The sequence below is a fragment of the Diceros bicornis genome, chromosome 13 (assembly GCF_020826845.1).
Source record: "Diceros bicornis minor isolate mBicDic1 chromosome 13, mDicBic1.mat.cur, whole genome shotgun sequence".
In the NCBI taxonomy this organism is placed as follows: domain Eukaryota; kingdom Metazoa; phylum Chordata; class Mammalia; order Perissodactyla; family Rhinocerotidae; genus Diceros; species Diceros bicornis.
The window spans coordinates 43,929,320-43,945,119 of NC_080752.1; the positions used below are offsets into that span (position 1 = coordinate 43,929,320).

The 15,800-nt window shown below is 49.1% G+C and overlaps 1 protein-coding gene, 1 long non-coding RNA gene and 4 other non-coding genes across 7 annotated transcripts; 1 reads left to right on the plus strand and 5 right to left on the minus strand.

Annotated features, from left to right (window-relative positions):
• Positions 1-52: 52 nt before the first annotated feature.
• Positions 53-3,003, minus strand: LOC131413047 (uncharacterized). Of its 2 annotated transcripts, none has more exons than XR_009221887.1 (4): positions 2,692-3,003; positions 1,562-1,660; positions 793-1,264; positions 53-170 (listed from the first exon to the last, which is right to left on the minus strand). It is a non-coding gene; the product is annotated as an uncharacterized LOC131413047 (long non-coding RNA). The 2 variants fall into 2 exon arrangements; XR_009221888.1 differs by lacking the exon at positions 2,692-3,003 and adding an exon at positions 2,190-2,678.
• On the minus strand, positions 243-316 carry LOC131413284 (small nucleolar RNA SNORD99). Its single transcript, XR_009221946.1, has one exon. It is a non-coding gene; the product is annotated as a small nucleolar RNA SNORD99 (small nucleolar RNA).
• On the minus strand, positions 1,022-1,154 carry LOC131413280 (small nucleolar RNA SNORA61). Its single transcript, XR_009221942.1, has one exon. It is a non-coding gene; the product is annotated as a small nucleolar RNA SNORA61 (small nucleolar RNA).
• On the minus strand, positions 1,382-1,512 carry LOC131413277 (small nucleolar RNA SNORA44). Its single transcript, XR_009221939.1, has one exon. It is a non-coding gene; the product is annotated as a small nucleolar RNA SNORA44 (small nucleolar RNA).
• On the minus strand, positions 2,002-2,136 carry LOC131413273 (small nucleolar RNA SNORA16B/SNORA16A family). Its single transcript, XR_009221935.1, has one exon. It is a non-coding gene; the product is annotated as a small nucleolar RNA SNORA16B/SNORA16A family (small nucleolar RNA).
• An 8,496-nt stretch (positions 3,004-11,499) lies between the features above and the next one.
• On the plus strand, positions 11,500-14,251 carry RAB42 (RAB42, member RAS oncogene family). The gene is made up of 2 exons (XM_058553427.1): positions 11,500-11,738; positions 12,326-14,251. Exons 1-2 carry the CDS (start codon positions 11,500-11,502, stop codon positions 12,747-12,749), a joined length of 663 nt encoding a protein of 220 aa, XP_058409410.1. The 3' UTR covers positions 12,750-14,251.
• Positions 14,252-15,800: the final 1,549 nt, after the last annotated feature.

Consider the following 15,800-nt stretch of genomic DNA (forward strand, 5'->3'; position numbering starts at 1 on the left):
AAAACCAACAATGTGAGAGACATCAAGAAAATTGACACAAACATATTTTGAGAGTCTTTTATTGGTCCTGTATGTTCCAGGTACAGCATTAGCAAAAAAAAAAAAGTCACTGTTTCCACCTAAAGTAACGTGTTGTGTTTCAGCTTGCCTCTTCTCGTACTACTTCTCTCCTGAAAACAAAGTATAAGCCAGTGTGTTAGTGTTGCCCCAGTTAATCAACGCCACCCACGCATTTTCCTCAAAGCTGGTCTCAGTCCCATATCCGCATTTATCATCCATAGATGTCCACTCAGATTAGGTTTCATCCTGGACCAGTCACCCTAAAAAAAATACCCTGAGCGAGATGGAACTGTTTCTACCCAATCAGTCTCCCATTCTCCCTGGGGAGGGATGGATAAGACTCCATGATTTAAGGTTACGCCAAATAATGGAGCATGAGCTCAAGCCATTACAGCACGTTCACAACAACCAACCTTTGTTGCCAAAAAGCACAGGGCTGTCCCCTCTGCTACATTCTCACAGCAGAATGTGCTCTTGGCCTTTACAGTGGGCAAATCTATAGACCAAGTCACACTGGAAACATTTACTTTTGTTCTCTGGCCATGAGCAGCTAACAAATATAGCACACAGGGAAGGCCAGATGTAAATGATATATTAAAAAGCTAAGATTTTTTACATAGACCCAAGTAGCCTTATATCTAGGTACTGCACTGCTTAGAGCTCACAATAGTCAAGCACTACCTGAAGCTCCAAGGAGGCTGTGATAAAGCTTCAGGGGGTCATTCAACTTACTCAGCTCTGTAGACCCATACATGCAGATGAACACAGCTTCCTGATACAGATCTAAAAAAGGAGGACACAATCAAGAGGCAAGAAAGCCACTGATAAACCCCTCACAATACAGAAATATTAACCAGCAATCACTATACCCCCTGCCCAGAGCCTCGTGTACATCCTCCCTTTAAACATAAGATTATCTCGTTTTATAGGGAAGGAGAAAACAAGTTCAAAGAGAATTCAATCTTGTTTGAAACTAGCCCACATGCCCTATACCAGACTACAAGCGCCGTGAGGCCAGGTTCAGCATTACTTTTCCTCCTTTTACGACCACCAAGACCAGTGTTCAGATCCGATGGGAAAGGGAACCGGAGGGTCAGGCTGTCTTCAACATCGAACTTTACCTTATTCTAAAGCACAGCAACAGCAACAAGCCGGTATCTTCAGATTCTTCAGTATCAGACATTGCCAGGAAACTTGAGGCAACCTGCAGAAAAAAGTGTGAAAGCTCTAAACCAAAAAGTTGATCCAATATATGCATCTACATGGAAGTTAATGGAAACACCTGGACTTGGGTAGCAGGCTTCCAGCCCAGCTCCTGAGGTATTATAGGAAAGGCGAGTGGCAGCTGCAGGTATTATGCTGACCTGAGCTGTCAAAGTCTCTCCAGGTTGCTCTCGCATGCAGTTGGAGATCCCATGGCTACAACCAGCCACAGCCCTTGGAAACATGCTGTACTGACCCACCAAGTAGCTCTCAAATTAAGTCTCCATAAGAAACCTACCTTGTTCTGAGGTTGCTGTGTTCCATCACTGTCATCACCCCAGAGTCCTCACTAACCAGAAAGCAACTTCAGTCATCCTGCAGCCTCCATCTGGCACAGCTAGGATGAGAGCAAAATTGTCCTGAGTAATCTTATTGTTCCTTTTGTCTGGTCTTCAGAAGCATAAAGGTTTGACTGTTCTTTGGTCCAGGTACTGATGCCTTAAGCTTTTGAGGGCAATGACCCAAAGCATCTACCACTTGCCACTGGATTTTCCCAGTACAGATGTCCAACCGATTCCCATCTGCCCCTCCATACTGTCTTGGCAAGTTAATTCTCAAAAGCCTTATTCTGTTAACTCTAAATGCAAGACCCCATCAACGGAACATTTCTGTCAGCCTCTGGAAACATGAATTTTAATAAAGGTCTGTCTATATCTGAGAAATGGCAGGTACAATGGGAACTGTCTTTTCCCGAAATGTTGCAGATCAGTTACAGCAAACAGAACGGCGACCGTCAAGGAAAACTGTCACTTTGGGCTCCTTTTTGACCACAGCAGCTACGTGGAAGCAGCTGCAGCTTCGATAAGGGCCACAGGGCAGTCTAGGTCACAGGACCAACCCAAGTGCTGTTCAGCCATCAGACTCACCTAAATTCTGTGCACATCGTTACTGCCTACCGAAATTCATCTCCGGGACATTCTGGAGACCAAAAAAGGGAACAAAGACATTCCATAGATTCCAGTTACCACTTTATTTTACTATGTGCCAGTGTTTTGTCTCATTTAATCTTCACAGCACCATTTTATCATCCCCATTTTACAGATATAAGGTTTAGATCAATTAAGTTCCCTTACTGAAGGTCGCCTATCAATATAGAAAGTGAAAGAACCGGGATTCAAAATAGGGTCTGAATGACTATAAAACCCATCTTCCAGAAAACCTTGTCCTTATATCCACCAGGGTGACCTCCTTAACGTGTTGTGCAGCCTGAAAATTTAGGTGAAGTCACTTGCCCAAGATGACCTAGCAGGTAGCTGTCACAGGCAGATTCAATTCAAGGTCTGGTGACACCACCACGCGGCCTCCCCCAAATTCAGCCACTTCAGGCTCACACTGCCGTGCACCCGGCCACCTGCCCGCGTTACTTACCCGTCACACCTGAGTGCAGGGCTGCGCAGGCCGAGGTGGGAGAAGGGCGCTGCCCTCGTGGGTTCCGGCCCCTCTCACTGCGCATGTGGCCGACGTGGCCTTCTGGACCTCGGTCCCAGCAGACCGGTAGGCCCGGCTCCTCCGTGCCACGCTCAACATCCCGCAGCCTCCGGAGGCAGCCCCAGCGGCGAGTGTGGAGTCGGTGGCAGCGAGGCTAAAGCAGGGTACGGCGGAGGATGGTCGTGGATCGCAGCACACCGCGAATCCAACATAACACACCAGCAACACGGCGGCCGAGCGAAAGGACGACCGTGGCCCGGGAGGGGGTTTATATAGACCCCGCCCCTCGCGGCGCGCCTGACAATTGGAGCAGCGTGTCGCGCAGCCCGCTGGGAGTTGTAGTCCATTCGCCTTCCGTCCAGGAGAGGTGCCTCCGGCTCCCAGCCCGACGCAAGTGCAAGGCGGGAGCCCTTTCGCAGGCAATGGAGGAACCCTGTAAATAGTTTCTTCAGGGTCGGAAGAGGCTCATCTGCCTTCTTTCAGCGCTCCGTTAATGTCCTATACAGGGCACTGGGCTCTCAAATGAATCAGACCCGCCATGCCCTCTGGGGTTCAGTCTGAGAAGACATTTTTTTCTCTCCCCAAAGCCCCAATGCATAGTTGTATATTCTAGTTGTAAGTCCTTCTAGTTCTTCTGCGGAGCTGCTGCCACGCATGGGTACTGACAGACGACTGATGTGGTTCCCCACCGGGGAACCCAAGCGGGTCGCTGAAGCGGAGCGCGCAGAACTTGAACCGCTGAATCATCAAGGCTGGCTCTGGGAAGACGTTCCAAGTCGGGAAATTAAATCTGTGAGCTGGGAAGGGGCTCCGCCCAGACCGCCCTGGGCATGCGGAGGAGCAGCGGCTGAGTGGGTTTCGAGGAGGGGCTCTGTGGTCCTGGGGAGGGCTTCTTAGGAAGAGGCGATCGATTACTCACATGAGATGAATGCGTTATTTGTTCAAAGCTTGTCTCTTTTCTAATCGATAAATAACTTTATTGAGTGCTTACTAAGTAAACTATGCTCCATTATCTCAGCTAGTTTTCATAATAGCCCTGTGTATAAGTATTATAATTATGCCCTTTTTAGATATAAGGAAACTGAGGAATGGATCACAGCTAGCAAGCGATATAATAGCTGGAATCCGGGAGCCCACCCCAGAGACCACACTCATAATCATTGTGCCATGTGTATGTTTTGTCCATGGAATCAATGTGTCAATATAAAAACAAATAGTACTTGTCAGAAATTAAGCACCTCTTCTGTGCTTCACTGTTAATTTTTATCCTTACATACACTTTAAAAAGTAGGTACTACTATTATTCCCATTTTATGGAGATGGCGACACACTCTGGGACGGTAAGAAACTTTCTGATGACTTCCAAATGTGTTTCTCCAGCCCCACTTTTCTTCTGAGCTCCAGACCTTATATCCTGCTGTTTCCTTGACATCTACGCTTGGATGGCTAATAAATAGGCTTCTCAGAACACAGCCTCTCCTCCTCCAAACCTGGTCTTCCTCTTCTCAGTAGGTCCTTGGAGTGACCCTGAACTACTCTCTTTCTCTAACATCCCACATCCAGTCCATCAGCAAATCCTGTGTTCTCCACCTTTAAGATGTGTCAAGAATCTCCTTATCACCTCCAGTGATGCCATCATTATCGCTGAACCACAGGATCACAGGAGTCTCCTAACTAGTCTCCTTGATTCTGCCACTGCTGCCTATAGTCTGGTCTCAACACACCAGCCAGGATGTTAAAGAGCAAACGTTTTTAATTTTGATGAAGTCCAATATATTGATTTTTTTCTTTTGTAGTTTGTGCTTTTTATGCCCTATTTTTAAGATCTTTGCCTAACTCAGAGACATTAAGATTTTCTCCTTAGGGCCGGCCCCGTGGCTTAGCGGTTAAGTGCACGCGCTCCGCTGCTGGCGGCCCGGGTTCAGATCCCAGGCGCACACCAACGCAACACTTCTCCGGCCATACTGAGCCCGCGTCCCACATACAGCAACTAGAAGGATGTGCAGCTATGACATACAACAGCAACTAGAAGGATGTGCAGCTATGACATACAACTATCTACTGGGGCTTTGGGGGAAAAAAAAATAAATAAATAAAAAATTAAAAAAAAAAAAAGATTTTCTCCTATGTTTTCTTCCAGAAGTTTAATAGTTATAGCTCTTGCATTTAGATCTATGATTCATCTTGAGTGAATTTTTATGTATGGTGTGAGATAAGAGTCAAGGTTTATTTATTTATCGCATATGGCTATCTAATTGTTCCATCTTCATTTGTTGAAAAGATTATCTTTTTCCACCTAATTGCTTTGGCCCATTTGTTAAAAGTCAATTGACCAAAAATCAGTTGATCCTGGGGGCCGGCCTGGTGGTGCAAGCGGTTAAGTGCACGTGCTTTGCTGTGACAGGCCGGGGTTCGCTGGTTTGGATCCCGGGCATGCACCAATGCACCACTTGTGGAGCCACGCTGTGGTGGCATCCCATATAAAGTAGAGGAAGATGGGCACGGATGTTAGCTCAGGGCCAGTCTTCCTCAGGGGAAAAAAAAAAGGAGGATTGGCATCAGATGTTAGCTCAGGGCTGATCTTCCTCACCAAAAAAAAAAATCGATTGATCAAAATCATGTGTAGGGGTCTGTTTCTGTACTCAAAACTACACTGTCTTGATTACTGTAGCTTTTTTTTTTTAATTTTATTTATTTATTTTTTTCCCCTAAAGCCCCAGTAGATAGTTGTATGTCATAGCTACACATCCTTCTAGTTGCTGTATATGGGACGCAGCCTCAGCATGGCAGGAGAAGCAGTACGTCGGTGCACGCCTGGGATCTGAACCTGGGCTGCCAGCAGCCGAGCGCGCGCACTTAACCGCTAAGCCACGGGGTGGCCCTACTGTAGCTTTTTAATGTCTTGAAATAGGGTAATATAAGTCATACAACTATGTTCTTATTTTTCAAAATTGTTTTAGCTATTCAGAATCCTTTGCATTTCCATGTAAATTTTAGTATCAGCTAATTTGTATTTTTTAAAAAAGCCTACTGGGATTTGGCTGGTGTTGCATTGATTCTATAGATTAATTTGGGGAGAATTCACATCTTAACTATATATATTGTGTGTGTGTGTGTGTGTGTGAGGAAGATCAGCCCTGAGCTAACATCCATGCCAATCCTCCTCTTTTTGCTGAGGAAGACTGGCCCTGAGCTAACATCTGGGCCCATCTTCCTCCACTTTATGTGAGCCGCCGCCACAGCATGGCCTGACAAGTGGTGCATTGGTGCACGCCCGGGATCCAAACCCAGGCTGCTAGCAGCGGAGCGTGTGCACTTAACTGCTATGCCACAGGGCTGGCCCCCACATCTTAACAATATTGAGTCTTCTCATCCATGATGATAGTATATCTCTTCATTATTTAGGTGATCTTTAATTTCTCTCAACATTGTGTAATTTTCAGTATACAGGTCTTGCATCTTATATATTGTTTGTCAATTTTTTTTTAAACAATTTTATTTATTTATTTTTCCCCCAAAGCCCCAGTAGATAGTTGTATGTCATAGCTGCACATCCTTCTAGTTGCTGTGTGTGGGACACGGCCTCAGCATGGCCAGACAAGCAGTGTGTCAGTGCGCGCTGGAGATCCGAACCCAGGCCGCCAGCAGTGGAGCACGCGCGCTTAACCGCTAAGCCACGGGGCTGGCCCTGTTTGTCAAATTTATCCCTAAGTTTTTCATATTTTTGATGCTATTATAAATGGTATTGTTTTTGTCAATTTCAAATTCCAAATGGTCATTGCTAGTATATGGATAAAGAATTAACTTTTGCATATTGATTTGTATCCTGCAACCTTGCTAATTAGTTCTTATTAGTTCACTTATTAGTTCTAGTAGCTTTTTTGTAAGTTCTTTAGGATTTTTCACATGTCTGTGAATAAAGACAGGTTTACTTCTTCCTTCCTAATCTGGATGCCTTTTATTTCTTTTTCTTGTCTTATAGTACTGGCTAGCACCTCCAATACAATGTTGAATTAATAAGTTACATTTCATCAAAATTAAAAACTCTTGATCTTAAATGACATTATTAGGAAAATAAAAAGTAAGAGACAGGGGCCGGCCCTGTGGTGTAGCCGGTAAGTGCACGTTCTCTGCTGCTGGCAGCTGGGGTTCGGATCCCGGGTGCACACCAATGCACTGTTTGTCAGGCCATGCTGTGGTGGCATCCCATGTAAAGTGGAGGAAGATGGGCACTGATGTTAGCCCAGGGCCAGCCTTCCTCAGCAAAAAGAGGAGGATTGGCGTGGATGTTAGCTCAGGGCTGATCTTCCTCACAAAAAAAAAAAAAAAGGCAAGAGACAAACTGGGAGAAAATATTTGCAAAACATATATCCAACAAGGGACTTGTATCTACAACATAAAGAATTCTTAAAACTCAATAATAAAAAGTGAAACCACTCAATTAAAAAAAGTGGGCATAAAATTTGAAAGACACCTCACCGAAGAAGATAAACAGATGACAAATAAATACATGAAATGATGACCAACATCATCAGTCATTTGGGAGATGCAAATTAAAACTACAATGAGATAATATTACCAACTCATTGGAATGGCTAAAAATTAAAAAGGTTGAGAGTATCAAGTGATAACAAGAAAGTAGAGCCCCTAGAACTTTCATACAGTGTTCAGAATTGTAAAATGGTACAATCACTTTTGAAAACACTTTGTCAGTTTCTTAAAAAGTAAAACACGCACCTACCGTATAACCCAACATTGCACTACTTGGTATTTCCCAAGAGAAAGGAAAGCGTACATCCACGCAAAGACTTGAACATGAATGTTCATAGCAGTTTTATTTGTAATAGCCAGACTGGAAACAACCCAATGTCCTTCAACAGGGGCTTGGATAAACAAATTGTGGTAGATTCATACAGTGGACTACTACCCAGTTATGAAAAGGAACAAACCTCATACATGCAACAAAATGGAGAATCTTAAAATAATGTTGTTGAGTGAAAGAAGCTGAAGACTACATACGTATGATTTCATTTCTATACAATTCTAGAAAATGCAAACTAATCTCTAGTGATGGAAAGCTGATTAGTGGTTGCCTGGGAGTGGGGGGTCAGGAGAGAAGACTCAGAAAAGGACATGGGGAAACTTTTGGGGGTGATAGATGTTCACTATCTTTTTTTTTTTCCTGAGGAAGATTAGCTCTGAGCTAACACCTGTTGCTAATCTTTCTCTTTTTGCTTGAGGAAGAATCATCCTGAGCTAACATCTGTGCCAATCTTCCTCTATTTTGTATGCGGGATGCCGCCACAGCACGGCTGCCGACGAGTGGTGTAGGTCCGTGCCCGAGAACTGAACCCGGGTTGCCGAAGCGGAGCATGCCAAACTTAACCACTAGGCCATGGGGCTGGCCCCAGGATGTTCATTATCTTGATTGTGGTAATGGTTTCATGGATGTACACTTATGTGAAAGCTCGTCATATTGTACGTTTTTAATATGTGTAGTTTGTGTGTCAATTATACCTCAGTAAAGATATAAAAAAAAAGTAAGCAAGAAAAAAATGTAAATCATGTAATTCATCTGCCCCCAAATCACTGACTCCTCAACACATTTGGAGTAAAAGCTTTGAAGTCCACGTGATGGCCTCTGAAGCCCCGTGTGATTTGGCTCCTCCTCCTGTCTGCTCTCATTGCCTGCCACTTGCTTCCTCATTCATTTTCCTCCCTCTTCCCAGCCTCTCTGCTCTTCTTGAGAACCCCTTGCCTGCTCCCACCTCAGGGCCTGTGCGCTTGCTGTTCTTCCTGCCTGGAACTATCCTCCCTGAATATCACAGACATCCACTCCACTCCCTCACTCCCTCACTTCCCCTGGGTTTCTGTTCAAACGTCACCTCCTCACGCCCCCCTATTTTGTATAGCACCCTGCCACCCTTCAAGTCGTTGCACTGCTTGACTGTTATTTATAGCACTTCCTGCTCCCTGTTATCACATTAGGTATGTATTCATTTTCTGTCTTCCCCATTACAATGTGAGCTCCCCAAGAACAGGGATTGTGTCTTCATTTTCACTGCTCTATAAGTGCCTGGTATATGAGATGGCCAGCACTTATTGAAATAATTACTAAGTGAATGAATTAATTAATGACTAAAATCTGGCCAAGGCCACATAGCTAGTAAGTGGCAGTAAACCCTAGATCTGTCTAATGCACATGTGCATAACCTTACCTGCTGCGTTACACAGTTCCTCCAGAACCACCCTGTGAAGTGGGCTCCGTGATTTGCCTCACTCAGCAGAAGGGAAAGCACGGTTGGGGCGGGGAAATAACTTCTCCCCCGGGGTCACGTAGTGAGTCTGGGGCAAGGTCAGCTGACATGTGGATTCCGGTGCCAGGTGCAGTCAGAGGCAGACACATGACCCCAGCCCACAGCAGGAGCGTCTAGGAGAGGAAGTTCAAGGAGCTGGATGCTGACAGTGCACACTGCCCACATGCACTGACCACAGAGGCTTCTGGGAAGGCTGGGTTCAAACTGCATTTCAAGCTGGTTCATGCCTCTCTGCCTTTGCCCAGCTGCCTCTGCCTGGAATGCCCTTCCTCCCTGGCCTCCTGGCTCCCGCTTGTCCTTTGAGACGCTGTTTCAGCATCACCTCCTCTAAGAGTTCTTCTCTGTCCCTGTAGCTCCCTGAGCCTAGGTCTATTGCATTTGAATGAATAAGGAATGAATGAATTAATTAATAGCACTTATTCACTTTCATTCATTCATTATTCACTGAGTTCCTCCTTTGTGCCAAGCACTGAGGATACAACCATCGGTCCCCGCCCTCAAGGGGCCGGAGCCCAGGAGGGAGACAGACATCACAGTGGACAAAGGGCCTATGACCTCATTGGCCAGTCAGTGAGGGACTTCCTGAGGATGGAGATCTAACCTGAGGCCTGAAGTAGGGGTCTGAAGAGCAGAAGAGGAGTGTTCCTGGCAGAGGGCTGAGAAGAGGACAGATGCTCAGCACGGTTAGAGCTCAGAGCAGCAGTGGGAAGTCAAGAAGGGGCTAGGGGCATCCACCCGGGCCTCAGGCAAAAAATATTTATCCAGCTGAACTGAGCAAGGTGAGGAGAACATCCCAACGGAGAAATCATTGGGGCAGGTGGGAGCGGGGCCAACTCTCTTGGTTTGGGCAGAGCTGGCAGGGAGATTCCTCCCCGAACACACACACCCTTCCTGAGGCTTCTCGTGGTTCCTGGATTCTCAGGCTCCTCTCTCTCCTACTCCTGGAGGTAGAGGCGAGCAGAGACTCGGGCCCCTTCAGGCTCTACCATGCAGGTGACCAATGGCAGCGATTACGTGGAGACCTGACAAAATGGCTTCTCATTGATTTGTTTTGAGTCAGCCAGAAGAAAACCTGGGCCTTCCCAGATCCCCAGCCTGTCTGGCAGAAACAGAATTAGCAAACAAGGCTTTGGCCTTGGATGGACTTGGCAGCTAGTCTCAGTCTTCCCTGCTGAATGACCTAGGACTGGTTATTTAACTTCTCTGAGCCTCAGTTTTCTCATCTATAAAAATGGGCAGAATAACAACACCTACTCACAAGGTTGTGTGAGGAGGAAATGTGATGTTATGATGGTTTGCAGCAGTGAGGATTTTCCCCCACCTCCAATTTCCCAAAACAAGTTAAACTGGTAAAATCCACCCACAGCGCAATACAGTGGGATTAAACCAATAGACAAGCGAGCTGTTTGGGACCAGCCAGAACTGCAGCCTTGATGCCCTGGGTTTCCAGAGGCCAGACGGCGAAGGGGGGAGTGGATCTTGGAAGCAGACAGGCCTTCCTTGCCCTTGCCCCTAACCCAAGTGGGAGCTGACCACCATGTCCTGCAACTCTTGGGATTTGATTTGCAGGCACCTCTTGTGGCCTCACGGCGGGGTGACCAAGAGTGAGACAAACCAGGATGTGAGTCCTAGGTCTGCTGTGTGACCTGAGACAAGCCACACATCTGAGCCTCAGTCTCCTCAGCTCTAAAATGGGCTCACTACAGCCCTCTCAAAGGGTTGCTGTCCATAGAACGTAGGGAACTGACCATCTGGCCTCATAAATTTTACTGTCCAGTACACAGGCCAACTGCACTCCCTCTGGAATTGCAGTTGTCTGTCTGTCCTGCCTCCTCTACCCAGTGTCCAAGTCCCACGGCGGGCACGGAGGAAGCCATGGGGGCTGTTGCACATTGAATCTGAACGTTGAAAAAGAGGCCCCAGGCCAGGGCCCATGGGGCTCCGGGAAAAGGGCAGCTGAGTGTGGAGAGAGCACCTAGACACCATTAGCTTTCTCCAGGTCCCGAAGCAGGGGCCCAACTGGGGAATTAACAGGAGAGCGGAGCTGGAGGGAGAAACAATCCCAAGGCATGAGTGAATGAAGTGGATGCCCTGGCGCTGGTAGTCTCGGGCCAGCGCGTTTGGTTGCCGACCCCTCCTATAGGGTCCTCCTCCCCATGTTGTCTAGTTGCATCTCTTCGTCCTCTGCAGGAGAGGTTATCATCATCCTATTTCACAGGGGAGAAAACTGAGGCTTCGAGAGAGGAAGTGACTTGGCCAGCTTCCTCGGGGTCCGGTGACCCCTGTGCTGAAAACTCCCCCGGGCCCCACAGTCCTCCGTGCGGCGGTGACCGCTCAGCGGCCCGCCTGGCGCGGGGGCGGGCCCGGGGCCCGGGGCCCGGGGCGGGGCCGGACCGATGACCGCGGGGCGGGCGGGAGGCGAGCCGGGGCCATGGAGGCTGGGGGCTGCCGCTACCAGTTCCGGATCGCGCTGCTGGGGGACGCGGCGGTGGGCAAGACGTCGCTGCTGCGGCGCTACGTGGCGGGCGCGCCCCGGACCCCCGAGCCCGAGCCCGAGGCGGAGTCGACGCCCACGGTCGGCGTCGAGTTCTACAGCCGCGCGCTGCAGCTGCCGGCCGGGCCCCGCGTCAAGCTGCAGCTCTGGGACACCGCGGGCGAGGAGCGCTTCAGGTGCGGGCCCGGGGGCCACGGGCTGGGAGGTGGGACCTCTGATCGAGGGGGTTGATGCCTGTCCCCCTGGCCATGGGGGCCCCTCAGAGGGGTCAACCTAGTCTCTGGTCCTTCTCTCTGAGTCATTCAACCTACCAATACAGCGGGGGGGGGGGGGGGGGGCAAGCCCCTGAGACCTGGTGCCACCCTAGAGGAACATTCAGGCTTTGGGGGGAGGGGTGGGAAGATCTGACATTGAAAGCTGGAGGGGTGAATGAGCTGGGTGCTGAGAGAGCCCACGGGAGCACGCAGAGTGAGGTGTCAGGGAGATATAAAAGGAAGAGAGATTATGTTGGCCTTGAAGGATGCGGAGGAGTTTGCAGGCAAAGAATGGGGAAACAAAGACCACCTTATACTTGCTTCCTAACTGTGGAGGACGCAGTCTCTTGGAAGAGACACAGACACGGGATATGGGGAACAAAGGCACAGGACAGTGTGAAATGAGCTATATGGGGAGTATGAGGCAGTCAGTGGATGGGGGGGTGTGCAGCCTCTGGGGGTGTCTTGAAGGCATAAGCTTCTTCCAATTCACTCTTCAACCCTATCAGGTGCATCACCAGGTCCTTCTACCGGAACATGGTGGGTGTCCTGCTGGTCTTTGATGTGACAAACAGGAAGTCCTTTGAACACATCCCAGACTGGCACCAGGAGGTCATGGCCACTCAGGGCCCCGACAAGGCAATCTTCCTGCTGGTTGGCCACAAGAGTGACCTGCAGAGCACCCGTTGTGTCTCGGCTCAGGAGGCAGAGGAACTGGCCGCCTCCCTGGGCATGGCCTTCATGGAGACCTCAGCCAAAAGCAACTGCAATGTGGATCTGGCCTTCGACACCCTCGCTGACGCCATCCAGCGGGCCCTGCAGCAGGGGGACATCAAGCTGGAGGAGGACCGGGGCGGTGTGCGGCTCATCCACAAGACCCAAATCGCCAGGCCCCCCAGCAGGAAGCAGCACTCAGGCCCATGCCAGTGTTGACTCTGGGAGGGAAAGGGTTAAAGCAGTGCCAACCTCAGAGCAGCTGGTGGGAGGGGAGAGTTAGCATCCCTCTGGAGGGCAAATGGCGAAATATATCCAAAGGGTTAATATAAACAGTATCCTGGCAAAGTCATGCCTCCTGGATTTTGTCGTCTTGGGAGCTCAGCCCCTTTCTACCAGAAATGTCTAGGGCGGGGTGTGCAGCTTCTGTCATTGATCCTGTTTCCTTGTTCATCAATGGGGCTATAAAATACCCCAGCTCTCAGGGAAGGTGTGGGTGTGAATGAGATAATGGATGGGATATGCTCAGCCAGAGCCTGCCAGTCAGGGAGAAGTGAATGCCCAGAGTTGTCACCAACACTCCTTCCTCTCTTGGCCGGGATGTGGCCATTTCTGGCAGCGTTCCTGGGCTCGGACGCTGAGATGCTCAGCGTCTGGACGCCGCTGCACAGGCGAGGATGGGTGCAGGGAATTTCAGAGCAAGCCGGCCTCGGAGACTCCTTGGGTGCTGAGGCTTGGATGAGTCTTCAAGTGTGGCCTCAAACCCAGGGTTGCAGCCCCTGCCCCTACTCCAAGGCCAGGGGCTGCATCTGGATCTGGGAGAAGGGATGAACATGAATGAGCAGCTCCCGTGTTGGGCACACAGTGGATGCCGCGGTTAGCCACCAAGATCCCCTTCAGGGCTGAAGAACCAACCTATGGCCGCCCCATCAGGCTGCTGGGAGTGCTGCCTGATGATGGTCCTCAACTTGCAGCCCTTTCTGGGAAGTGCCCACCCCTCAGGGGCAGCCCACTTCCAATGTCAGTGTAATGGGGGGAGCTGTTCAAAGGCCCAGACCTCTTATCCCAACACTGGACAACTCTGAAGGTCAAACCCAGCTTAACACTCTCTATGGGGGGGGCCACTGTTGTGACAACATCACAGCTAAATTCCTCCTCTGCTCAGTCCTGCTTCCTTCCTTCCCTCCCCCAAGCAGGTATTGATCTCAAGAATCTCCTAATGTCTGCACAACAATCTCCATCTCAGTCTACCTTGAAACAGAAACTGCTAGGCAGAGAATGTTTGAGAGCAATCAGGGCAAGCTTCATGGAGGAGATGTTGTTTATGTTGGGAAGAATCTCAGTAAGTGTAGAGGGTGTCGCTTGGGGTGTCATTGTGCCACTGGGCATGGGAAGAGCATGGGCAGTTGCCACAGCAAAAAGAGTACACCCACTTAACTCACTTTGTGACCTGGGGCCGGTCACTCCACCTCCTTGAGTCTCACATTCCTTCTCAATAACAAGTGACTGATAATCCTTCCTTTCTAGGGTTCTTGGGAGGTGTTCAGTCAGGGTGAGTTTCTCAGCTTCCTCCCATGGTGACTGGGCCGGGTGGGTCTCACTATGCACTGACTGCCTCCTCTTTTTAAAACATCATCACTCATCCTTATGATAATCTTGCAAGGTCGGCACAGTTATCCCCATTTCACAGATGGGAAAGCTTGGGTCAGGAGAGGGAAATGATTGGCTTTTTTTTTTTTTTTTGCTGAGGAAGACCGGCCCTGAGCTAACATCTATTGCCAATCCTCCTCCTTTTTTTTTCCCCCTTTTTCTCCCCGAAGCCCCAGTAGATAGTTGTATGTCATAGTTGCACATCCTTCTAGTTGCTGTATGTGGGACGCGGCCTCAGCATGGCCAGAGAAGCGGTGCGTCGGTGCGTGCCTGGGATCCAAACCCGGGCCGCCAGTAGTGGAGCGCGCGCACTTAACCGCTAAGCCACGGGGCTGGCCCCCGGAAATGATTTGCTTTAGAGCATGTTATCATTCTTTCATCAAATTTTTTTTATCAGTTTTTTAATTTAATTTTATTTTTTGCTGAGGAAGATTAGCCCTGAGCTAACATCTGTGCCAATCTTCCTCCACTTTACACGTGGGTTGCTGCCTGATGAGTGGTGTAGTTCCATGCCCGGGATCTGAACCCACAAACCCAGACCACCGAAGCGGAGCACACTGAACTTAACCACTATGCCACTGGTCTAGCCCCTTTATCAAATTTTTTTAAATGAGCATCTACTTTATTCTGGGCTCTGGAAATCGTATCATATTCACATCAGTGTCGTCTTCATATCAGTGAATACGACAGAAAATCCCTCCTGGGGCTGACATTCTAGTAGAAGAGAGAAAAAAATGAGGCAATAAGTGAATGAAATGATTTCCAGTTCTCAGTGCTATAAAGACCACAGATCCGGGAGATGCGACTGAGAGTGACGGGGGCCTCTTTAGAGCAGGTGGTCATGGAGGGCCTCTCTCAGGAGATGACCTTTGAGGTGAGACCTGGAGGAGGAGGAGAAGCCAAGCTAAGAGCAGAGATCTGGGCAGAAGGAACGGGCCAGCATTGACTGAGCACTTCTTATGTAGTGAGGTAGGTACCAGGTACTATCATTATTCCATTTTACTGACGTGGAGACTGAGGCCCAGAGAGGTTATGTGAAGCCAGTAATGGGAGGAACCCCGAGGCAAGGAAGAGCTGGGCTCCTCTAGGATTTACTGGAGATCTGAGCAGCTAGAATGTAGTGAAGAAGCAGGGAGTGACCTTCAGCTGGGCCTGTAGCTTCTAATCTTCTGGAGCTTCCCCGTAGGACAGGTCTGATCTGAAGCTTGTTTGGGAGGTGAGCAGCTGGTTCTGGGAATGGACTTGGCCGTCAGGTGCTCGAAACAAACCCCTAAGTCCCCGGAGAAAGAGAGGAAGAAAAAACTGAGCTTCCCCCCGGCATCCTGGCCCGGCACTAGAGAAGCAGCCGGAAGCCCAGCCCACCCAGGGCAGGGTCTACCTCCAGGGCAGCGACGATGCCCATTGTCCCCAGCTGACCCCCTTGAGGAATGTTCAGCAGGCTGGAGTCACACATCTCTCTAACCATCTCAGCCTCAGTTTCCCATCTGTGAAGTGGGGATAATAATAGTTTCTGTCTCACAGCGTTGTTGTGAGGATTAAATGCTGCATTATGTGAACCTCCACCACACGTACGGGCTCACGCACTGTGGCTATCTCTATTGCTAGTGGCTTATTAATAAC

What these genes read in the sequence shown, in the direction of transcription:
- RAB42 (XM_058553427.1), top strand. Translation starts at nt 11,500, where the DNA reads ATGGAGGCTGGGGGCTGCCGCTACCAGTTCCGGATCGCGCTGCTGGGG. An exon ending in GCGGGCGAGGAGCGCTTCAG is followed by an intron (nt 11,739 to 12,325) that starts GTGCGGGCCCGG and finishes CAACCCTATCAG; the next exon opens with GTGCATCACCAGGTCCTTCT.